Source organism: Oncorhynchus mykiss, chromosome 17 (assembly GCF_057628025.1).
Source record: "Oncorhynchus mykiss isolate SJ-2025 chromosome 17, ASM5762802v1, whole genome shotgun sequence".
Taxonomy (NCBI): domain Eukaryota; kingdom Metazoa; phylum Chordata; class Actinopteri; order Salmoniformes; family Salmonidae; genus Oncorhynchus; species Oncorhynchus mykiss.
Window position 1 is genome coordinate 72,950,001 of NC_143038.1, and position 25,000 is coordinate 72,975,000.

A 25,000-nucleotide genomic window follows, 5' to 3' on the forward strand; every position below is an offset into this window, starting at 1 on the left:
AATATACTATTACTACCACTACTACTAAACTAATATACTATTACTACTACTACTACTACCACTACTACTATACCACTATGACGACTACCGGCGGTAATAATGCCAGCTACAGCTGTCACAGCTCAGCCATCACACCTTGAGCTCTATGCATCAAATCAAGTCAACTGTATTTCCCAAATATTTCTCTATTAGCAGTAATCACCGTAGCAGGCCTCAATAGTATGTATTTTAAACCGCTTCTATCTCAAGGCCATCAGACTGTTAAACAGCTTCTATCTCAAGGCCATCAGACTGTTAAACAGCTTCTATCTCAAGGCCATCAGACTGTTAAACAGCTTCTATCTCAAGGCCATCAGACTGTTAAACAGCTTCTATCTCAAGGCCATCAGACTGTTAAACAGCTTCTATCTCAAGGCCATCAGACTGTTAAACAGCTTCTCTCTCAAGGCCATCAGACTGTTAAACAGCTTCTATCTCAAGGCCATCAGACTGTTAAATAGCTTATATCTCAAGGCCATCAGACTGTTAAACAGCTTGTATCTCAAGGCCATCAGACTGTTAAACAGCTTCTATCTCAAGGCCATCAGACTGTTAAACAGCTTCTATCTCAAGGCCATCAGACTGTTAAACAGCTTCTATCTCAAGGCCATCAGACTGTTAAACAGCCACCACTAACATTGATTGGCTGCTGCCAACACACTGACTCAACTACAGCTACTTTAATAATGGGAATTGATGTAAAGTTTATCACTAGCCACTTTAAAACAATGCTACTTAATATAATGTTTATAATGTTTTGGAATTGTTAGCTAGATTACTTGTTGGTTATTACTGCATTGTCGGAACTAGAAGCACAAGCATTTCGCTACACTCGCATTAACATCTGCTGACCATGTGTATGTGACAAATAACATTTGATTTGATATGTCCAGTGGTAGACTGGCTTTTCTTCTTCATCCAACACTGACCTCTCCTGTATTTTCAGGACGGTTCTCTGCTGCTGACGTCTGCCTCGTGGAGTGTCCCTCTGTCAGCTCTCTGGAGCATGCAGTCGGTCTTCGAGATGAAGTTAGTGTCACTCTGAGCCCGTAGTCTGAACTCTTTAGTCATTGGCTTGTTGTTAGTTTAGTCATTTTCTTTTTTATAGAGACTTTCATAAACAATCGTGATTGTCTTCTGTTTCAGGCATTCCTTTTTGGACGACCATTACGTAGAGTTCAGTAAACTGTCACAAGACCGAGTGATTGGCACCAAGGACCAGGTAGCTCATGTAAGTCCACCTCTTCGTTTACACCGTGTCTTTTCTGTCACCTGTTGTTGAACTTATTTTTCTTTGAACCCCAGCACTGTCTTAAAACCCCTGGACGTGTATAATTCATATTTTCCTTCACCGATGTATGAATACAGAAATGAGCGGCCCGCGTACGGTGCTTCCTTATGAGCAGTGAGCTGGCCTCTTGTTTAACTTTTTTTTTTAAATCCATTCTTGTTTTATTTACTTTATTCATAGTTTTTTTGTTTAAAAAAAATCCATTCTTGTTTTATTTGTTTGTTTTTTTAAATCCATTCTTGTTTTATTTACTTTATTCATAGTTTTTTTGTTTAAAAAAAATCCATTCTTGTTTTATTTGTTTGTTTTTTTAAATCCATTCTCGTTTGTTTTTTATTTTACATTTTTATCCCATTGTTTTATTTTGTTATATTTTTATTTTTTTATCCCATTCTTGTTTTATTTTGTTATATTTTTTATTGTTATCCCATTCTTGTTTTAAAATTATTATTTTTTAAATCCATTCTTGTTTTTTTTTCCAGCACCGGTTTTCTCAAGTTTAGGATGTTAATTTCATCTTCATTTGTGTCCAGATCTATGACATCCAGTCAGGTCAGAAGTTGCTGACCCTTAATGACCCTGGCCTGGCCAACAACTACAAGAGGAACTGTGCGACCTTTAACCCTAGCGACGACCTGGTGCTCAACGACGGGGTCATGTGGGACGTGCGCTCTGCTCAGGCCATCCACAAGTTTGACAAGTTCAATATGAACATCAGTGGCGTGTTCCATCCCAACCGCCTCGAGGTCATCATCAACACAGAGATTGTATCCTTATTACTTCCTGTTTTGGTCCTTATTACTTCCTGTTTTGGTCCTTATTACTTCCTGTTTTGGTCCTTATTACTTCCTGTTTTGGTCCTTATTACTTCCTGTTTTGGTCCTTATTACTTCCTGTTTTGGTACTTATTACTTCCTGTTTTGGTCCTTATTCCTTCCTGTTTTGTTAACATATAACATTATTAACAATAAGGAAATGAACAACTTTATTAACAAAAAGAACAGTCACAACAGATCACTGCAATACATTTAATGCTCACTTTTGTTAACAAAGCAAATCTAACTAATTTAACCAAATCCAAAAAGAGAATCTGTAAAAATGCTCCTGGGATTTGGCATCCTGCTGCTTTTATCATGAGTATCACCAGACGTGTAAAAACTCAGGGGAGATCTAATCGTAGCCTTTATAACTATGGCCTGAGTTTATCCAGGTCATATCAGTAAAAACATTGATTTGGAAGTGATGCTCACCTTGACCAGCTATGCCAGTGGGACCTGCGAACGTTCCATCTCCTCCACACTGTGCCTGCCTTGGACCAGTGTAGAGGAGTGTTCAACAACAACGCTACGGTCATGTACGGAGCCATGCTCCAGGCTGATGAGGAGGATGACGTGATGGACCAACAGATGAAGAGTCCCTTCGGTTCCTCCTTCAGAACCTTTGACGCCACCGACTACAAACCCATCGGTATGACCTAAAGGTCATAGGTCAAGCATAGGGATTTTGTTTTGTGGCCTGTGGCATGTTGGTTGAAATGAACTTCTGGTTGTATGTTCTTCCTCAGCTACTGTGGATGTGAAGAGGAATATATTTGACCTGTGTACTGACACTAGGGACTGCTACCTGGCTGTCATCGAGGTAAACTTCCTGGTTTTATTTCCATTGCTCACATTCCATGTTACGTCATTTAGCTCTGCTCCTGACCGTTCCATTCTACCTGTCAATCAGTATATGGTTGTTATCATGTAGGAAGAATGAGCTGTGTTGTTTGTGTCCCATATTCTTATTTAGTGGTTAGTGATTAGGGGCTTAGGGGCTAGGGGTAAAGGGCTAGGGTTTGGGGGTTAGGGGCTAGGGCTAAGGGGGTTAGGGCTAGAGTTTAAGGATTAGGGGCTAGGGGTAAAGGGCTATGGATTAGGGGTTAGGGATTAGGGTGGCGCAATGCTCCCTGATGATGCCATATTATTGCTCTCTGTTCTACTCTGGCTCTTGATCTGAGTCCCAAATAGACATCCAAAAAGAAACTGAAGAGTGGAATGTGGGAAGTGTAGTTCTCTCTGTCGGTCAGCAGTTCATCTCAGGCTGTGTGTTCTTCTAAAGAGTGGAATGTGGGAAGTGTAGTTCTCTCTGTCGGTCAACAGTTCATCTAAAGAGTGGAATATGGGAAGTGTAGTTCTCTGTCGGTCAGCAGTTTATCTCAAGTTGTGTGTTCTTCTAAAGAGTGGAATGTGGGAAGTGTAGTTCTCTCTGTCTGTCAGCAGTTCATCTCAAGTTGTGTGTTCTTCTAAAGAGTGGAATGTGGGAAGTGTAGTTCTCTCTGTCGGTCAGCAGTTCATCTCAAGTTGTGTGTTCTTCTAAAGAGTGGAATGTGGGAAGTGTAGTTCTCTCTGTCGGTCAGCAGTTTGTCTCAAGTTGTGTGTTCTTCTAAAGAGTGGAATGTGGGAAGTGTAGTTCTCTCTGTCGGTCAGCAGTTCATCTCCAAGTTGTGTGTTCTTCTAAAGAGTGGAATGTGGGAAGTGTAGTTCTCTGTGTCGGTCAGCAGTTCATCTAAAGAGTGGAATGTGGGAAGTGTAGTTCTCTCTCTCTGTCAGCAGTTTGTCTCAAGCTGTGTGTTCTAAAGAGTGGAATGTGGGAAGTGTAGTTCTCTCTGTCGGTCAACAGTTCTTCTGAAGAGTGGAATGTGGGAAGTGTAGTTCTCTCTGTCGGTCAGCAGCTCATCTAAAGAGTGGAATGTGGGAAGTGTAGTTCTCTCTGTCGGTCAGCAGTTCATCTAAAGAGTGGAATGTGGGAAGTGTAGTTCTCTCTGTCGGTCAGCAGTTCGTCTCAAGCTGTATGTTCTAACGTCTTTAGAACCAGGACTCTATCAACATGGACACGGTGTGTCGCCTGTATGAAGTGGGGAGACAGAGACTAGCTGAGGAGGGAGAGGATGATGAAGATCAGGTAAGAAATGCTGTCCTCCTCTCTACTAAACTCAGTCTAACTTTAGCATCTTATCTACATCAGCGCTCTCCTAGTGTTCCTTAATCTCTAATATCCAGTCTCTCCATTTCAACCCGTACTGCCCAGTGCTCTTTGATCTGGGTTCTGAGAGCCCACAGGGTTACACACCAGAACCTTTGTTCCTATCCTAGCCCGTCACTAAAACACCTGCTTCTATCCCAGCCTCTCCCCACTGTTTGCCCTTGTGTTAACTCTGTTCAAATATATTGATGTGTTTTTTTTATTTATTTTTTATTTTTATGTATATTTCATCTTGTTTCACCTTGTGTTGATTTGTGTTCAAAATGTGTCACCTTCCCACCAGGAGGATCAAGACGATGATGATGGAGACTCTGACGACGATGACGACGATGATGACATGGAGACTGACCCGCTGTTGGCCGAGCTGATCGAGGGAGGAGACGGAGAGGAGGATGGAGGTAACGACTTCTCTCCCTCGGATGATGAAGCAGTGGCCAGGCTGCTCCATGCTGATGATGAGGAGGATGAGGATGACTCGAACAACGATGCTGAGATTGACCTGGGATGTGAGTAACTGCGGTGTCTTCTTGGGAAAATAATTTATCACACACAAAACATCCACTAGTCTAGAAGCGATAGAAAAAAGCAGACCAAGACCGGCAGCATGTTTCCCCAGGTACCAAGAGGATTATGTCTGATTCATTGATCGATTTGATGTGCGGGGGCACCGGTTAGTCGATAGATGATAAACAGAGTAGCTACAGCAGCGTATGGAGGGGAGGGGACAGATGATGTAAATAGTCTGGGTAGACATTTGATTAGATGTTCAGGAGTCTTAGACTTGGCGCTCCGGTACAGCTTTCCGTGCGGTAGCAGAGAGAACAGTCTATGACTAGGGTGGCTGGTGTCTTTGACAATTTTTAGGGTCTTGCTCTGACACCGCCTGGTGTAGAGGTCCTGGATAGCAGGAAGGTTGGCCCCAGTGATGCGGTCGGAGGCCGAGCAGTTTCCATACCAGGCAGTGATGTAACCAGTCATGATGCTCTCGATGGTGCAGCTGTAGAAACTTTTGAGGATCTGGGGACCCATGACAAATCTTTTCAGTCTCCTGAGGAGGAATAGGTTTTGTCGTGCCCTCTTCACGACTGTCTTGGTGTGTTTGGACCATGATAGTTTGTTGGGAAACAGTAAAAGTTAGTAAGTACACACACTCACACCATCTTTCTATGTCCCCGTCTGTCTTCCCATACAGCTGACAGTTCCGGCAGCTCAGACGGCAGCACTGACACCTCTGATCTGGAGGACCAACTCTTCCTGTCTATGAGCGACTAAAACAGCGAACAGGACATGACAACCAGGAAGTGGCAAAAGGGACACAACAAGTATCCACCCATAGCCGCTTAAGCTGGAGTAATTGGGCCCCCCCCTCTATGAATGTGAATTCATATGCACAAAGAGAAAATATGAAATAAAAAGATGGTATTTGAAGCAATCCCAGGTGTGATAGTGGTAATAGTGAAGGACCGATGACTGTTGACTGATGGTGTAGTTGGACATGACAGGCTACCCACTGAATTCTGAATGTAACCCCTAGCAACTACACGCCTGGCGCTCTTGTAGGTCAGAGAATATTGCATTGCTTTTCAATGCCTCTTAAGATGTTCGTGGGTGTAGGGTCTTGGGTTCCATTCGGAAGTCTGCACTAGTTTGACAGGGGAAAGAGACTTGATATTTTAGACCGAAGGACACTTAGACAAAACTATCAACACTTTCTTTTATCTGACGTGTAGCAATTTGAATTGTACAAAAATAATATTATTTTTTTTTTCTCCAGATTTTTTTTGGGCCTTTTTAAAAAAAATATAACTAACCTTTTTTCTTTTGATGTTTTAATTTGGTATGTTTTAATTTTGGGGTTTTGTAGCTGTAAAATAGCTCTTGTATTTGTTATTATATTAGCATCCCCATTAGTTGTTGCCAAAGCAGCAGCTACTCTTCCTGGGGTTCACACAGAACACAGAACACAGAACACAGAACACAGAGCACAGAACACAGAACACAGAACACAGAATACGAAATACATAATACATTAATACATAACATTTAATAGACAAGAACAGCTCCAGGACAGAACAGGGCTAGTTGCTACATCCAGCCCTGTTAAATCTACTCGTTAATACTAAGACTACTATCGCTTTAAGGATGCAACCTTTCTCCGTTAAGACAACAAACAATGGCAGACAACTTTTCATTTATTTTGGTGTTGCAGATTGACTGTTGTTTTGCAAAACTTTGTCAAGCTAACCAGTCGAGTCAAAATGATGTACAGCTTCAAAACTGTTCATTTATTTACTATATTATAATTTTTTGGGGGGTTATTGTACTTTGTCAAATGCCGGTGACAATTAATATAAAATATTCATAAAAATGTAACTGAATGCTCCTATGTTCGCTCTTGTACCCCTTTTTCTCACCACGGAGCCCAGCGGTACCGGCCCGGTTACACGTCAGGCATAGTTGCTGGAATGGTGCTGTACAGGGCAATGTAAAAAGATAATATCCAATCCTGCGTAGTGTGAAAAGGGTGTTCTATAGTGGTAAACGGGTGTAGGGAGTTTAATGGCCTCTAGAGGTCAGTGTTGAATAATGTGGATACATATTGATATTTAAACAGCCATATATATATATATATATATATATATATATATATGTATAAAAATATATACCATTTATACTACCGGTCAACAGTTTTAGAACACCGACTCATTCAAGGGTTTCATTTTTTTAAATGTTGTACTATTTTCTACATTTATAGAATAATAGTGAAGACATCAAAACTATGAAATGACACATATGGAATCATGTAGTAACCAAGAAAGTGTTAAACAAATCAAAATATATTTGAGATTCTTCAAAGTAGCCACCCTTTGCCTTGATGACAGCTTTGCACACTCCTGGCATTCTCTCAACCAGCTTCATGTGGTAGTCACCTGGAATGCATTTCAATTAACAGGTGTGCCTTGCTAAAAGTTCATTTGTGGAATTTCTTTCTTAATGCGTTTGAGCCAATCAGTTGTGTTGTGACAAGGTAGGGTTGGTATCATGAATATAGCCCTATTTGGTAAAAGACCAAGTCCATATTATGGATGATCTCCGCATGTGTATTTCCCACCGTGAAGCATGGAGGAGGAGGTGTGATGGTGTGAAGGTGCTTTGCTGGTGACACTGTCTGTGATTTATTTAGAATTCAAGGCACACTTAACCAGCATGGCTACCACAGCATTCTGCAGCGATACGCCATCCCATCTGGTTTGGGCTTAGTGGGACTATCATTTGTTTTTCAGCAGGACAATGAACCAAAACACACCTCCAGGCTGTGTAAGGGCTATTTGACAAAGGAGGAGAGTGATGTAGTGCTGCATCAGATGACCTGGCCCCAACAATCACCCGACCTCAACCCAATTGAGATGGTTTGGGATGAGTCGGACCGCAGAGTGAAGGAAAAGCAGCCAACAAGTGCTCAGCGTATGTTGGAACCCCTTCAAGACTGTTGGAAAAGCATTCCAGGTGAAGCTGGTTGAGAGAATGCCAAAGAGTGTGAAAATCTGTCATCAAGGCAACGGGTGGCTAATTGAAGAATCACAAATATAAAATCATATTTTGATTTGTTTTAACACTTTGTTGGTTACTACATGATTCCATATGTGTTATTTCATAGTGTTGATGTCTTCACTATTATTCTACAATATAGAAAATAGTTTTAAATAAACATAAACCTTGTATGAGTAGGTGTTCTAAAACTTGACCGGTAGTGTATATATTTGTGTGTATGTGTATATATACTTTAACATTGGTTGGACTGAAATATATCTGATGCAAATCACTGGGTAAGGGACAACATTTTTAGGCTACCTGACTTGAAATGGAATTGACCCTGCTACCTACTCTCTGAGGGCTCGACTATCTGTCATCCATAGCTGCCGCCCTGGTGCAATGGAGCCGCAAAGTGAACACAATTAATATGAATTTAATTTATTTGAGTTCTGTTGGTTAAGTGCTTTAAGTTGTGTCCTTATTTTGGAAAGGACCACAAATTCTAAAGACATACATTGTTTAGAGTTGATCTATTTTAATATGTGGAGGGGGGGAAAAAATCAAAATAAAGTTTTCTCCGTTTTGAGAAAAATGCTTAATGTCAATTTGTTTAATTCTACTTTAACATAGAATGGTGTTGGATTTGTGTAGCACTTGATTAAATCCTGCAGTCAGGTAATTTTTATTGTACCTTTATATAACTAGGCAAGTCAGTTAAAGAACAAATTCTTATTTTCAATGACAGCCTAGGAACAGTGGGTTAACTGCCTGTTCAGGGGCAGAACGACAGATTTTTACCTTGTCAGCTGGGGGATTCCATCTTGCAACCTTTCGGTTACTAGTCCAACGCTCTAACTACTAGGCTACCTGCCGCCTCTACACTCTAACCACTAGGCTACCTGCCGCCCCCACACTCTAACCACTAGGCTACCTGCCTCCTCTACACTCTAACCACTAGACTACCTGCCGCCTCTACACTCTAACCACTAGGCTACCTGCCTCCTCTACACTCTAACCACTAGGCTACCTGCCGCCTCTACACTCTAACCACTAGGCTACCTGCCGCCCCCACACTCTAACCACTAGGCTACCTGCCTCCTCTACACTCTAACCACTAGACTACCTGCCGCCTCTACACTCTAACCACTAGGCTACCTGCCGCCCCTACACTCTAACCACTAGGCTACCTGCCTCCTCTACACTCTAACCACTAGACTACCTGCCTCCTCTACACTCTAACCACTAGGCTACCTGCCGCCCCTACACTCTTAACCACTAGGCTACCTGCCTCCTCTACACTCTAACCACTAGGCTACCTGTTTTATACCTTTTTTTTGTGTCAACATGTCAAGATTTGTGAATCTGTCTTTGACGATACATTGTAGGGGACATCAGCCTGAGAGAGAGATACAACACTATCACCGAGGTACAGAGTGCCGTTCTCTTCCAGGACAAGATGTGTGCCTGACCCAATGCCAAGGTCTTTCACAATAAGCTAACAACGCCTCCCTGGAAAGCAGTGGCAATTGTCACTGAGTGACTGTCTGGGTAAATAAACAAGAATGCCGAGAGTCACGATTTATCTAGTGAGCACCATAGAAGCCGGCCAATGCAAATCTGGACCTCGAAGAAAGTTCCACTCCTTTAATTTGTTCTTCATACTTCCCTCTAATCACACAGTGACTTAGACACCATATGGGTGCAGTCATCAGGTCGAACAGAAACCCAAGCAGAACTCTGGACTTTTTAGGGTAAGATTTGACTGTCTCTGCCATAAGAGATACAATGTTCTGCATAAATCTCACTGAGTTCCTGTGCCGATCTCCAGGAAAAGACGTCGCTCTGCCCTCACACAAGGACAAACTTCTTGGCCAATACTTCTGACAATGCAGTTATTAAATGCAGAGAAGGTCGTAGAGATACCATATAATGTTCTATTAAATGTTGTGATTTATAGACCTTTTTTTTTTCCCCCTCCTAATCTCCCTTTCTCTATTCTACAAGGAGAAGCTGACTGGACTTGAATGAAATGTCGAGCCGATTTCAACACAGTGTGCTGCATATTTCAAACTTTCAGCTCCATTTGAGTTTTGCCCTTAACTGGTGTCGATGTAATTGTTCCGGACAGTTTCATCGAAACATACAGGATGTTATTGAATGGCCGTAACAATGTTTCCCTAGAAAGCTGAGTGACAAGGGAAGCAAACACTCAACAGGATCTCCACTATTTTCCAGTATCTGAATGTACAATATACAGTCATCCTCTTATCTGAGAACATGACTGATAGTAAACTGGCGCGTGTTGGTGAGTGTGTGTTGGTGGGTGAGTGTGTGTGTGTGTGTGTGTGTTGGTGGGTGAGTGTGTGTGTGTGTGTTGGTGGGTGAGTGTGTGTGTGTGTGTTGGTGGGTGAGTGTGTGTGTGTGTGTTGGTGGGTGAGTGTGTGTGTGTGTTCTCCAGGCTACCCTTTCTCTACCGGTCCTCCCTCATGTGGAGCCCTTCACCAGGATCAAAGTCACCAACTGGAGTCACCAAGGACTGTATCTGTGTGTGTGCATCTCTCTCTCTCTCTCTCTCTCTCGCTCTCTCTCTCTCTGTGTGTGTGCATCTCTCTCTCTCTCTTTCTCTCTGTGTGTGTCTTGCCAGACTAGTGTGTTATTTTTAACTTGCAAGTGTCTTGTCTGTAGCTGAGATCTGGGGCCGTACAGGATGCGTCTTGTCACTTGGCTAATCTGTAGCTGAGATCTGGGGCCGTACAGGATGCTTCTTGTCACTTGGCTAATCTGTAGCTGAGATCTGGGGCCGTACAGGATGCGTCTTGTCACTTGGCTAATCTGTAGCTGAGATCTGGGGCCGTACAGGATGCGTCTTGTCACTTGGCTAATCTGTAGCTGAGATCTGGGGCCGTACAGGATGCGTCTTGTCACTTGGCTAATCTGTAGCTGAGATCTGGGGCCGTACAGGATGCGTCTTGTCACTTGGCTAATCTGTATCTGAGATCTGGGACCGTACAGGATGCGGCTGCCTCCTACTCTGTTGCGATTCCTTCGCTAGATTGCAAGGCTGTTAATGTTGGTTCAAATGCATTATAAAACTTAAAAGTCAGTTTAGAACAAAATTCTTAGTTACAATGACGGCCTATCCCGGCCGTCGCTGGGCCAATTGTGCGCCGCCCTATGGGACTCCAAATCAAGACCGGATGTGATGCAGCCTGGAATCGAACCAGGGTCTGTAGTGACGCCTCTTGCACTGAGATGCAGTGCCTTAGACTTCTGCGCCACTCAGAAGCCCGTAATCATCTCACCACTGTTGTAGGAACCCCGTGCTAGCCGCAGGAACCCCGTGCTAGCCGCCTACTCAGCGGTCTGTTACTGTGGGTTCCCTCTTATGGGAAAAGTTTCCCCTAGGAGCAGATCCAGGATCAACTTCAAAACTAACCTAAGATCAGCGTCTAGGGGAGAATTCACCTTAAACTTTTGTTTTCTGTCGTGGGCAAAGTCCTCCTGCAAGAGCACATGAAACCTACATGGACAGCATCTGCCGAGACCGGTGTCAGTGCAGAGGACCTAGGAGCTGTCATCATCAACCGAGAGCTACTTTATGACAAGCCGTCATCCGGCGCATTGCAACGGTAGATGACTAAATAGCCTGACTAAATACAGACCAGTGTGTCTGTTGACAATGTTAAGCTATAACGTATTATAAGCCTTGTTACAAGACATTATTGAAGGTTAGTACATGTTCTAAAGGTTAGTAAATGTTCTAAAGGTTAGTAAATGTTCTAAAGGTTAGTACATGTTCTAAAGGTTAGTACATGTTCTAAAGGTTAGTACATTATTGAAGGTTAGTGCATGTTCTAAAGATTAGTACATGTTCTAAAGGTTAGTTCTAAAGGTTAGTACATTATTGAAGGTTAGTGCATGTTCTAAAGGTTAGTACATGTTCTAAAGGTTAGTTCTAAAGGTTAGTACATTATTGAAGGTTAGTGCATGTTCTAAAGGTTAGTACATGTTCTAAAGGTTAGTTCTAAAGGTTAGTACATTATTGAAGGTTAGTGCATGTTCTAAAGGTTAGTACATGTTCTAAAGGTTAGTACATTATTGAAGGTTAGTACATGTTCTAAAGGTTAGTTCTAAAGGTTAGTACATGTTCTAAAGGTTAGTTCTAAAGGTTAGTACATGTTCTAAAGGTTAGTTCTAAAGGTTAGTACATGTTCTAAAGGTTAGTTCTAAAGGTTAGTACATGTTCTAAAGGTTAGTACATTATTGAAGGTTAGTACATGTTCTAAAGGTTAGTTCTAAAGGTTAGTACATGTTCTAAAGGTTAGTTCTAAAGGTTAGTACATGTTCTAAAGGTTAGTACATGCAGTAGAAGTGTTATCCAAAAGGAATATTCTGAATACCACCAGGTGTCGTGTCATCTATGCTGAGATTCATATTCAGAGTATAGATAGTGTTCTAATTGAAGAGGCTGCAGGTAGTCTAGTGGTTAGAGTGTAGAGGAGGTAGGTAGTCTAGTGGTTAGAGTGTAGAGGAGGTAGGTAGCCTAGTGGTTAGAGTGTAGAGGAGGTAGGTAGTCTAGTGGTTAGAGTGTAGAGGAGGTAGGTAGCCTAGTGGTTAGAGTGTAGAGGAGGCAGGTAGTCTAGTGGTTAGAGTGTAGAGGAGGCAGGTAGTCTAGTGGTTAGAGTGTAGAGGAGGTAGGTAGTCTAGTGGTTAGAGTGTAGAGGAGGTAGGTAGTCTAGTGGTTAGAGTGTAGAGGAGGTAGGGTAGCCTAGTGGTTAGAGTGTAGAGGAGGTAGGGTAGCCTAGTGGTTAGAGTGTAGAGGAGGCAGGTAGTCTAGTGGTTAGAGTGTAGAGGAGGCAGGTAGTCTAGTGGTTAGAGTGTAGAGGAGGTAGGTAGTCTAGTGGTTAGAGTGTAGAGGAGGTAGGTAGTCTAGTGGTTAGAGTGTAGAGGAGGTAGGTAGCCTAGTGGTTAGAGTGTAGAGGAGGTAGGTAGTCTAGTGGTTAGAGTGTAGAGGAGGTAGGTAGCCTAGTGGTTAGAGTGTAGAGGAGGCAGGTAGTCTAGTGGTTAGAGTGTAGAGGAGGCAGGTAGTCTAGTGGTTAGAGTGTAGAGGAGGTAGGTAGTCTAGTGGTTAGAGTGTAGAGGAGGTAGGTAGTCTAGTGGTTAGAGTGTAGAGGAGGTAGGGTAGCCTAGTGGTTAGAGTGTAGAGGAGGTAGGGTAGCCTAGTGGTTAGAGTGTAGAGGAGGCAGGTAGTCTAGTGGTTAGAGTGTAGAGGAGGCAGGTAGTCTAGTGGTTAGAGTGTAGAGGAGGTAGGTAGCCTAGTGGTTAGAGTGTAGAGGAGGCAGGTAGTCTAGTGGTTAGAGTGTAGAGGAGGTAGGTAGTCTAGTGGTTAGAGTGTAGAGGAGGTAGGGTAGCCTAGTGGTTAGAGTGTAGAGGAGGTAGGTAGTCTAGTGGTTAGAGTGTAGAGGAGGTAGGGTAGCCTAGTGGTTAGAGTGTAGAGGAGGTAGGTAGCCTAGTGGTTAGAGTGTAGAGGAGGCAGGTAGCCTAGTGGTTAGAGTGTAGAGGAGGCAGGGTAGCCTAGTGGTTAGAGTGTAGAGGAGGTAGGTAGTCTAGTGGTTAGAGTGTAGAGGAGGTAGGTAGCCTAGTGGTTAGAGTGTAGAGGTGGCAGGTAGTCTAGTGGTTAGAGTGTAGAGGAGGTAGGTAGTCTAGTGGTTAGAGTGTAGAGGAGGTAGGTAGCCTAGTGGTTAGAGTGTAGAGGAGGTAGGTAGTCTAGTGGTTAGAGTGTAGAGGAGGTAGGTAGCCTAGTGGTTAGAGTGTAGAGGAGGTAGGTAGCCTAGTGGTTAGAGTGTAGAGGCTGCAGGTAGTCTAGTGGTTAGAGTGTAGAGGAGGTAGGTAGTCTAGTGGTTAGAGTGTAGAGGAGGTAGGTAGTCTAGTGGTTAGAGTGTAGAGGAGGTAGGTAGTCTAGTGGTTAGAGTGTAGAGGAGGTAGGTAGCCTAGTGGTTAGAGTGTAGAGGAGGTAGGTAGCCTAGTGGTTAGAGTGTAGAGGAGGCAGGTAGTCTAGTGGTTAGAGTGTAGAGGAGGTAGGTAGCCTAGTGGTTAGAGTGTAGAGGAGGTAGGTAGCCTAGTGGTTAGAGCGTTGGACTAGTAACCAGCAGGTAGTCTAGTGGTTAGAGCGTTGGACTAGTAACCAGCAGGTAGTCTAGTGGTTAGAGCGTTGGACTAGTAACCAGCAGGTAGTCTAGTGGTTAGAGCGTTGGACTAGTAACCAGCAGGTAGTCTAGTGGTTAGAGCGTTGGACTAGTAACCAGCAGGTAGTCTAGTGGTTAGAGCGTTGGACTAGTAACCAGCAGGTAGTCTAGTGGTTAGAGCGTTGGACTAGTAACCAGCAGGTAGCCTAGTGGTTAGAGTGTTGGACTAGTAACCAGCAGGTAGTCTAGTGGTTAGAGTGTTGGGTTAGTAACCAGCAGGTAGTCTAGTGGTTAGAGTGTTGGACTAGTAACCAGCAGGTAGTCTAGTGGTTAGAGTGTTGGACTAGTAACCAGCAGGTAGTCTAGTGGTTAGAGTGTTGGGTTAGTAACCAGCAGGTAGTCTAGTGGTTAGAGTGTTGGACTAGTAACCAGCAGGTAGTCTAGTGGTTAGAGTGTTGGGTTAGTAACCAGCAGGTAGTCTAGTGGTTAGAGTGTTGGACTAGTAACCAGCAGGTAGTCTAGTGGTTAGAGCGTTGGACTAGTAACCAGCAGGTAGTCTAGTGGTTAGAGCGTTGGACTAGTAACCAGCAGGTAGTCTAGTGGTTAGAGCGTTGGACTAGTAACCAGCAGGTAGTCTAGTGGTTAGAGCGTTGGACTAGTAACCAGCAGGTAGTCTAGTGGTTAGAGTGTTGGGTTAGTAACCAGCAGGTAGTCTAGTGGTTAGAGCGTTGGACTAGTAACCAGCAGGTAGTCTAGTGGTTAGAGCGTTGGACTAGTAACCAGCAGGTAGTCTAGTGGTTAGAGCGTTGGACTAGTAACCAGCAGGTAGTCTAGTGGTTAGAGTGTTGGGTTAGTAACCAGCAGGTAGTCTAGTGGTTAGAGCGTTGGACTAGTAACCAGCAGGTAGTCTAGTGGTTAGAGCGTTGGACTAGTAACCAGCAGGTAGTCTAGTGGTTAGAGCGTTGGACTAGTAACCAGCAGGTAGTCTAGTGGTTAGAGTGTTGGGTTAGTAACCAGCAGGTAGTCTAGTGGTTAGAGCGTTGGACTAGTAACCAGCAGGTAGTCTAGTGGTTAGAGCGTTGGACTAGTAACCAGCAGGTAGTCTAGTAGTTAGAGTGTTGGACTAGTAACCAGCAGGTAGTCTAGTGGTTAGAGTGTTGGACTAGTAACCAGCAGGTAGTCTAGTGGTTAGAGCGTTGGACTAGTAACCAGCAGGTAGTCTAGTGGTTAGAGTGTTGGACTAGTAACCAGCAGGTAGTCTAGTGGTTAGAGCGTTGGACTAGTAACCAGCAGGTAGTCTAGTGGTTAGAGCGTTGGACTAGTAACCAGCAGGTAGTCTAGTGGTTAGAGCGTTGGACTAGTAACCAGCAGGTAGTCTAGTGGTTAGAGCGTTGGACTAGTAACCAGCAGGTAGCCTAGTGGTTAGAGCGTTGGACTAGTAACCAGCAGGTAGTCTAGTGGTTAGAGCGTTGGACTAGTAACCAGCAGGTAGTCTAGTGGTTAGAGTGTTGGACTAGTAACCAGCAGGTAGTCTAGTGGTTAGAGCGTTGGACTAGTAACCAGCAGGTAGCCTAGTGGTTAGAGCGTTGGGCCAGTAACCAGCAGGTAGTCTAGTGGTTAGAGTGTTGGACTAGTAACCAGCAGGTAGTCTAGTGGTTAGAGCGTTGGACTAGTAACCAGCAGGTAGTCTAGTGGTTAGAGTGTTGGACTAGTAACCAGCAGGTAGTCTAGTGGTTAGAGCGTTGGACTAGTAACCAGCAGGTAGCCTAGTGGTTAGAGCGTTGGACTAGTAACCAGCAGGTAGTCTAGTGGTTAGAGCGTTGGACTAGTAACCAGCAGGTAGTCTAGTGGTTAGAGCGTTGGACTAGTAACCAGCAGGTAGTCTAGTGGTTAGAGCGTTGGGCCAGTAACCAGCAGGTAGTCTAGTGGTTAGAGCGTTGGACTAGTAACCAGCAGGTAGTCTAGTGGTTAGAGTGTTGGACTAGTAACCAGCAGGTAGCCTAGTGGTTAGAGCGTTGGACTAGTAACCAGCAGGTAGTCTAGTGGTTAGAGCGTTGGACTAGTAACCAGCAGGTAGTCTAGTGGTTAGAGCGTTGGACTAGTAACCAGCAGGTAGCCTAGTGGTTAGAGTGTTGGACTAGTAACCAGCAGGTAGTCTAGTGGTTAGAGCGTTGGACTAGTAACCAGCAGGTAGTCTAGTGGTTAGAGTGTTGGACTAGTAACCAGCAGGTAGTCTAGTGGTTAGAGCGTTGGACTAGTAACCAGCAGGTAGCCTAGTGGTTAGAGCGTTGGACTAGTAACCAGCAGGTAGTCTAGTGGTTAGAGCGTTGGACTAGTAACCAGCAGGTAGTCTAGTGGTTAGAGTGTTGGACTAGTAACCAGCAGGTAGTCTAGTGGTTAGAGCGTTGGACTAGTAACCAGCAGGTAGCCTAGTGGTTAGAGCGTTGGACTAGTAACCAGCAGGTAGTCTAGTGGTTAGAGCGTTGGACTAGTAACCAGCAGGTAGTCTAGTGGTTAGAGCGTTGGACTAGTAACCAGCAGGTAGCCTAGTGGTTAGAGCGTTGGACTAGTAACCAGCAGGTAGTCTAGTGGTTAGAGCGTTGGACTAGTAACCAGCAGGTAGTCTAGTGGTTAGAGCGTTGGACTAGTAACCAGCAGGTAGTCTAGTGGTTAGAGCGTTGGACTAGTAACCAGCAGGTAGTCTAGTGGTTAGAGCGTTGGACTAGTAACCAGCAGGTGGTCTAGTGGTTAGAGCGTTGGACTAGTAACCAGCAGGTAGTCTAGTGGTTAGAGTGTTGGACTAGTAACCAGCAGGTAGCCTAGTGGTTAGAGCGTTGGACTAGTAACCAGCAGGTAGTCTAGTGGTTAGAGCGTTGGACTAGTAACCAGCAGGTAGTCTAGTGGTTAGAGCGTTGGACTAGTAACCAGCAGGTAGTCTAGTGGTTAGAGCGTTGGACTAGTAACCAGCAGGTAGTCTAGTGGTTAGAGCGTTGGACTAGTAACCAGCAGGTAGTCTAGTGGTTAGAGCGTTGGACTAGTAACCAGCAGGTAGTCTAGTGGTTAGAGCGTTGGACTAGTAACCAGCAGGTAGTCTAGTGGTTAGAGCGTTGGACTAGTAACCAGCAGGTAGTCTAGTGGTTAGAGCGTTGGACTAGTAACCAGCAGGTAGTCTAGTGGTTAGAGCGTTGGACTAGTAACCAGCAGGTAGTCTAGTGGTTAGAGCGTTGGACTAGTAACCAGCAGGTAGTCTAGTGGTTAGAGTGTTGGACTAGTAACCAGCAGGTAGTCTAGTGGTTAGAGCGTTGGACTAGTAACCAGCAGGTAGTCTAGTGGTTAGAGCGTTGGACTAGTAACCAGCAGGTAGTCTAGTGGTTAGAGCGTTGGACTAGTAACCAGCAGGTAGTCTAGTGGTTAGAGCGTTGGACTAGTAACCAGCAGGTAGTCTAGTGGTTAGAGCGTTGGACTAGTAACCAGCAGGTAGTCTAGTGGTTAGAGCGTTGGACTAGTAACCAGCAGGTAGCCTAGTGGTTAGAGCGTTGGACTAGTAACCAGCAGGTAGCCTAGTGGTTAGAGCGTTGGACTAGTAACCAGCAGGTAGTCTAGTGGTTAGAGCAGGTAGCCTAGTGGTTAGAGGGGGGGCGGCCGGGTAGTCTAGTGGTTAGAGGGGGGGCGGCCGGGTAGCCTAGTGGTTAGAGGGGGGGCGGCCGGGTAGCCTAGTGGTTAGAGGGGGGGCGGCAGGGTAGCCTAGTGGTTAGAGGGGGGGCGGCAGGGTAGCCTAGTGGTTAGAGGGGGGGCGGCAGGGTAGCCTAGTGGTTAGAGGGGGGGCGGCAGGGTAGTCTAGTGGTTAGAGGGGGGGCGGCAGGGTAGCCTAGTGGTTAGAGGGGGGGCGGCCGGGTAGCCTAGTGGTTAGAGGGGGGGCGGCCGGGTAGCCTAGTGGTTAGAGGGGGGGCGGCAGGGTAGCCTAGTGGTTAGAGGGGGGCGGCAGGGTAGCCTAGTGGTTAGAGGGGGGCGGCAGGGTAGCCTAGTGGTTAGAGGGGGGGCGGCCGGGTAGCCTAGTGGTTAGAGGGGGGGCGGCAGGGTAGCCTAGTGGTTAGAGGGGGGGCGGCAGGGTAGCCTAGTGGTTAGAGGGGGGGCGGCAGGGTAGCCTAGTGGTTAGAGGGGGGGCGGCAGGGTAGCCTAGTGGTTAGAGGGGGGGCGGCAGGGTAGCCTAGTGGTTAGAGGGGGGGCGGCAGGGTAGTCTAGTGGTTAGAGGGGGGGCGGCAGGGTAGCCTAGTGGTTAGAGGGGGGGCGGCAGGGTAGTCTAGTGGTTAGAGGGGGGGCGGCAGGGTAGCCTAGTGGTTAGAGGGGGGGCGGCAGGGTAGTCTAGTGGTTAGAGGGGGGGCGGCAGGGTAGCCTAGTGGTTAGAGGGGGGGCGGCAGGGTAGCCTAGTGGTTAGAGGGGGGGCGGCAGGGTAGCCTAGTGGTTAGAGGGGGGGCGGCCGGGTAGCCTAGTGGTTAGAGGGGGGGCGGCAGGGTAGCCTAGTGGTTAGAGGGGGGGCGGCAGGGTAGCCTAGTGGTTAGAGGGGGGGCGGCAGGGTAGCCTAGTGGTTAGAGGGGGGGCGGCAGGGTAGCCTAGTGGTTAGAGGGGGGGCGGCAGGGTAGTCTAGTGGTTAGAGGGGGGGCGGCAGGGTAGCCTAGTGGTTAGAGGGGGGGCGGCCGGGTAGCCTAGTGGTTAGAGGGGGGGCGGCAGGGTAGCCTAGTGGTTAGAGGGGGGGCGGCCGGGTAGCCTAGTGGTTAGAGGGGGGGCGGCAGGGTAGCCTAGTGGTTAGAGGGGGGGCGGCAGGGTAGCCTAGTGGTTAGAGGGGGGGCGGCAGGGTAGCCTAGTGGTTAGAGGGGGGGCGGCCGGGTAGCCTAGTGGTTAGAGGGGGGGCGGCAGGGTAGCCTAGTGGTTAGAGGGGGGGCGGCCGGGTAGCCTAGTGGTTAGAGGGGGGGCGGCCGGGTAGTCTAGTGGTTAGAGGGGGGGCGGCAGGGTAGCCTAGTGGTTAGAGGGGGGGCGGCCGGGTAGCCTAGTGGTTAGAGGGGGGCGGCAGGGTAGCCTAGTGGTTAGAGGGGGGGCGGCCGGGTAGCCTAGTGGTTAGAGCGTTGGACTAGTAACCAGCAGGTAGTCTAGTGGTTAGAGCAGGTAGCCTAGTGGTTAGAGCGTTGGACTAGTAACCAGCAGGTAGTCTAGTGGTTAGAGCAGGTAGCCTAGTGGTTAGAGCGTTGGACTAGTAACCAGCAGGTAGTCTAGTGGTTAGAGCGTTGGACTAGTAACCAGCAGGTAGCCTAGTGGTTAGAGTGTTGGACTAGTAACCAGCAGGTAGTCTAGTGGTTAGAGGGGGGGCGGCCGGGTAGCCTAGTGGTTAGAGCGTTGGACTAGTAACCAGCAGGTAGTCTAGTGGTTAGAGCAGGTAGCCTAGTGGTTAGAGGGGGGGCGGCCGGGTAGCCTAGTGGTTAGAGGGGGGGCGGCAGGGTAGCCTAGTGGTTAGAGGGGGGGCGGCCGGGTAGCCTAGTGGTTAGAGGGGGGGCGGCAGGGTAGCCTAGTGGTTAGAGGGGGGGCGGCCGGGTAGCCTAGTGGTTAGAGGGGGGGCGGCAGGGTAGCCTAGTGGTTAGAGGGGGGGCGGCAGGGTAGCCTAGTGGTTAGAGGGGGGGCGGCAGGGTAGCCTAGTGGTTAGAGGGGGGGCGGCCGGGTAGCCTAGTGGTTAGAGGGGGGCGGCAGGGTAGCCTAGTGGTTAGAGGGGGGGCGGCCGGGTAGCCTAGTGGTTAGAGGGGGGGCGGCCGGGTAGTCTAGTGGTTAGAGGGGGGGCGGCAGGGTAGCCTAGTGGTTAGAGGGGGGGCGGCCGGGTAGCCTAGTGGTTAGAGGGGGGGCGGCAGGGTAGCCTAGTGGTTAGAGGGGGGGCGGCCGGGTAGCCTAGTGGTTAGAGCGTTGGACTAGTAACCAGCAGGTAGTCTAGTGGTTAGAGCAGGTAGCCTAGTGGTTAGAGCGTTGGACTAGTAACCAGCAGGTAGTCTAGTGGTTAGAGCAGGTAGCCTAGTGGTTAGAGCGTTGGACTAGTAACCAGCAGGTAGTCTAGTGGTTAGAGCGTTGGACTAGTAACCAGCAGGTAGCCTAGTGGTTAGAGTGTTGGACTAGTAACCAGCAGGTAGTCTAGTGGTTAGAGGGGGGGCGGCCGGGTAGCCTAGTGGTTAGAGCGTTGGACTAGTAACCAGCAGGTAGTCTAGTGGTTAGAGCAGGTAGCCTAGTGGTTAGAGCGTTGGACTAGTAACCAGCAGGTAGCCTAGTGGTTAGAGCAGGTAGCCTAGTGGTTAGAGCGTTGGACTAGTAACCAGCAGGTAGTCTAGTGGTTAGAGCGTTGGACTAGTAACCAGCAGGTAGTCTAGTGGTTAGAGCAGGTAGCCTAGTGGTTAGAGCGTTGGACTAGTAACCAGCAGGTAGCCTAGTGGTTAGAGCAGGTAGCCTAGTGGTTAGAGCGTTGGACTAGTAACCAGCAGGTAGTCTAGTGGTTAGAGCGTTGGACTAGTAACCAGCAGGTAGTCTAGTGGTTAGAGCAGGTAGCCTAGTGGTTAGAGCGTTGGACTAGTAACCAGCAGGTAGCCTAGTGGTTAGAGCAGGTAGCCTAGGGGTTAGAGTGTTGGACTAGTAACCAGCAGGTAGTCTAGTGGTTAGAGCAGGTAGCCTAGTGGTTAGAGCGTTGGACTAGTAACCAGCAGGTAGTCTAGTGGTTAGAGCGTTGGACTAGTAACCAGCAGGTAGTCTAGTGGTTAGAGCGTTGGACTAGTAACCAGCAGGTAGTCTAGTGGTTAGAGCGTTGGACTAGTAACCAGCAGGTAGTCTAGTGGTTAGAGCAGGTAGCCTAGTGGTTAGAGCGTTGGACTAGTAACCAGCAGGTAGCCTAGTGGTTAGAGCAGGTAGCCTAGTGGTTAGAGCGTTGGACTAGTAACCAGCAGGTAGCCTAGTGGTTAGAGCAGGTAGCCTAGTGGTTAGAGCGTTGGACTAGTAACCAGCAGGTAGCCTAGTGGTTAGAGCAGGTAGCCTAGTGGTTAGAGCGTTGGACTAGTAACCAGCAGGTAGTCTAGTGGTTAGAGCGTTGGACTAGTAACCAGCAGGTAGCCTAGTGGTTAGAGCGTTGGACTAGTAACCAGCAGGTAGTCTAGTGGTTAGAGCGTTGGACTAGTAACCAGCAGGTAGTCTAGTGGTTAGAGCGTTGGACTAGTAACCAGCAGGTAGTCTAGTGGTTAGAGCGTTGGACTAGTAACCAGCAGGTAGTCTAGTGGTTAGAGCGTTGGACTAGTAACCAGCAGGTAGCCTAGTGGTTAGAGCGTTGGACTAGTAACCAGCAGGTAGTCTAGTGGTTAGAGTGTTGGACTAGTAACCAGCAGGTAGTCTAGTGGTTAGAGCGTTGGACTAGTAACCAGCAGGTAGTCTAGTGGTTAGAGCGTTGGACTAGTAACCAGCAGGTAGTCTAGTGGTTAGAGCGTTGGACTAGTAACCAGCAGGTAGTCTAGTGGTTAGAGCGTTGGACTAGTAACCAGCAGGTAGCCTAGTGGTTAGAGCGTTGGACTAGTAACCAGCAGGTAGTCTAGTGGTTAGAGCGTTGGACTAGTAACCAGCAGGTAGTCTAGTGGTTAGAGCGTTGGACTAGTAACCAGCAGGTAGTCTAGTGGTTAGAGTGTTGGACTAGTAACCAGCAGGTAGCCTAGTGGTTAGAGCGTTGGACTAGTAACCAGCAGGTAGTCTAGTGGTTAGAGCGTTGGACTAGTAACCAGCAGGTAGTCTAGTGGTTAGAGCGTTGGACTAGTAACCAGCAGGTAGTCTAGTGGTTAGAGCGTTGGACTAGTAACCAGCAGGTAGTCTAGTGGTTAGAGCGTTGGACTAGTAACCAGCAGGTAGTCTAGTGGTTAGAGCGTTGGACTAGTAACCAGCAGGAAGTCTAATGGTTAGAGAGTTGGGCCAGTAACCAGCAGGTAGTCTAGTGGTTAGAGCGTTGGACTAGTAACCAGCAGGTAGTCTAGTGGTTAGAGCGTTGGACTAGTAACCAGCAGGTAGTCTAGTGGTTAGAGCGTTGGACTAGTAACCAGCAGGTAGTCTAGTGGTTAGAGCGTTGGACTAGTAACCGAAAGGTTGCGGGATCGAATCCCCGAGCTGACGAGGTAAAAATCTGTATTTCTTCCCCTGAACAAGGCAGTTAACCCACAGTTCCTAGGCCGTCATTGTATATAAGATTTTGGCTTGCCTAGTTAAATAAAGGTGTTCTCAACTGGCCAACCTGGTTAAATAAAGGTGAAATGAACAAATGGCTACTGACTTTGGGTGTCTGGAGTCTGACAATTTCACTTCACTTTTGGATGATTATACTTGTCTTTGCTGTTTTGTGATAGTACACGACTATGGGAACGCGATTAGTACACGACTATGGGAACGCGATAGTATACGACTATGGGAACGCGATAGTACACGACTATGGGAACGTGATTAGTATACGACTATGGGAACGCGATTAGTACACGACTATGGGAACGCGATTAGTACACGACTATGGGAACGCGATTAGTATACGACTATGGGAACGCGATTAGTACACGACTATGGGAACGCGATTAGTACACGACTATGGGAATGCGATTAGTACACGACTATGGGAACGCGATTAGTACACGACTATGGGAATGCGATAGTATACGACTATGGGAGCGCGATAGTACATGACTATGGGAACGCAATTAGTACACGACTATGGGAACGCGACTATGGGAACACAATTAGTACACGACTATGGGAACGCGATAGTATACGACTATGGGAACGCGATAGTACACGACTATGGGAACGTGATTAGTATACGACTATGGGAACGCGATTAGTACACGACTATGGGAACGCGATTAGTACACGACTATGGGAACACGATTAGTATACAACTATGGGAACGTGATTAGTACACAACTATGGGAACGCGATTAGTACACGACTATGGGAACGCGATTAGTACACGACTATGGGAACGCGATTAGTACACGACTATGGGAACGCGATTAGTACACGACTATGGGAACGCGATTAGTACACGACTATGGGAACGAGATTAGTACACGACTATGGGAACGCGATAGTATACGACTATGGGAACGCGATAGTATACGACAATGGGAACGCGATAGTACACGACTATGTGACTGCGATTAGTTTGTGAAGGAACGTGAAAATTCATGCGAAATTATGTGTTTTTTCCATAGGTGAGATCATGTGATTATCCACAGGTGAGATCATGTGATTTTCCACAGGTGAGATCATGTGATTTTCCACAGGTGAAATGATGTGATTATCCACAGGTGAGATCATGTGATTATCCACAGGTGAGATCATCGGATTTTCCACAGGTGAAATGATGTGATTATCCACAGGTGAGATCATGTGATTATCCACAGGTGAGATCATCGGATTTTCCACAGGTGAGATCATGGGATTTTCCACAGGTGAGATCATGTGATTTTCCACAGGTGAGATCATGGGATTTTCCACAAGTGAAATTATGTGATTTTCCACAGGTGAGATCATGTGATTATCCACAGGTGAAATTATGGGATTTTCCACAGGTGAGATCATGTGATTTTCCACAGGTGAGATCATGTGATTATCCACAGGTGAGATCATGGGATTTTCCACAGGTGAAATTATGTGATTTTCCACAGGTGAGATCATGTGATTTTCCACAGGTGAGATCATGTGATTATCCACAGGTGAGATCATGTGATTATCCACAGGTGAGATCATGTGATTTTTCTGTAAGGTAATAGACCTTCAATAGAAATGCCATTGCAGTACCCATTTAGTTCTGTGATTGATTTAACAGTTTTGCTGTTTTCCAAAACACGGTTGCTTTCTAACTTTTGTAACTGAGTGTGTGTGTGTGTGTGTGTGTGTGTGTGTGTGTGTGTGTGTGTGTGTGTGTGTGTGTGTGTGTGTGTGTGTGTGTGTGTAACGAAGACAACTGGACTGGCACCTCTCTCTTTCTCACACACACACACACACACACACACACACAGAGAGAGAGAGATCAGAGAGAGAGACAGTTGGCATACCTTAACCTAGATCTCTCTCCTCTCCTGGCTTTAGTTCCTGTAATGAGCTTTGGTTTGGGATGTGGTGTTGTTTTGTCTCTATGCCCCATCTGTGTCCCATCAAAGGATGAACTATTTGTCAATTTGCGTTATGTGGATAGGCTAAAAGATGGCGCAGCGGTGACTGCATTGAGTATCCCGTTCACACACTCCAGTTACATCGTAAACAACTGGACATATCTCTCTCTTTCTCTCTCTCTCTCTCTCGTTCTCTCTCTTTCTCTCAGTGCTGTTGCGACATTCACTCTCTCCGTGGGCTCTAAATGGTTGACTTGTTAATCCACAGCGATATAGGACCGTTTTAAAGCATGTATTATCAATTTATCCGACCCAATAACGAGTTTGGGATCGACAGACAGAAAATGAACCTGCTGTGCTGTGTTGCTGTGTACCCGGAGGTTTGAAATGAATAAATAAGGTGTTTCTCTCCATCCCGGCAGTGGACCGCGGGAGATGCTGCGGCTGCATTGATAGAGTTGAGAGATTCGTACAGAAGTGACGAGGCAGCCTCAACCGGATAGGATAACAACCTCCTAGCACTTACTGCGATAGACTGAGTCAACGTTGTTGTATGACAGCAAGATGCACTGACTGTGGACCGGACCAGAAAATGCATCGTTTCAGAGGCGAAATATGAACCCCCTTTTCACTTTGGTTTTCTTTTATTTGCAAGGCGTTGAGACGCGGTGATACATTTCCGTGGATCTGAGCGGTTTATGCAACTTTTCCCGGTCCTTTTTCCATGATAACGGCGAACCCGTGCTTGGTTTACCTGGAATTTTACCAGGATC

At 46.7% G+C, this 25,000-nt stretch overlaps 2 protein-coding genes across 2 annotated transcripts in view; both read left to right on the forward strand.

Moving 5' to 3' along the window:
* Window positions 1-8,480, forward strand: part of LOC110493303 (DDB1- and CUL4-associated factor 1) — a 43,375-nt gene extending 34,895 nt beyond the window's left edge. Inside the window, exons 19-26 of the mRNA XM_090206491.1 lie at window positions 986-1,068; window positions 1,186-1,270; window positions 1,864-2,097; window positions 2,599-2,797; window positions 2,895-2,968; window positions 4,181-4,273; window positions 4,638-4,860; window positions 5,547-8,480. Coding sequence (XP_090062617.1) covers window positions 986-1,068; window positions 1,186-1,270; window positions 1,864-2,097; window positions 2,599-2,797; window positions 2,895-2,968; window positions 4,181-4,273; window positions 4,638-4,860; window positions 5,547-5,626 — 1,071 coding nt within the window. The 3' untranslated portion in view covers window positions 5,627-8,480. The remainder of the gene's footprint in view (window positions 1-985; window positions 1,069-1,185; window positions 1,271-1,863; window positions 2,098-2,598; window positions 2,798-2,894; window positions 2,969-4,180; window positions 4,274-4,637; window positions 4,861-5,546) is intronic.
* Window positions 8,481-24,419: 15,939 nt separating this feature from the next.
* LOC110493302 (dedicator of cytokinesis protein 3) overlaps window positions 24,420-25,000 on the forward strand; it is a 348,112-nt gene continuing 347,531 nt past the window's right edge. The window contains exon 1 of the mRNA XM_090206492.1: window positions 24,420-25,000. This exon is cut by the window's right edge and continues 37 nt beyond it. The gene's annotated coding sequence lies outside the window, so the exon portion shown is untranslated.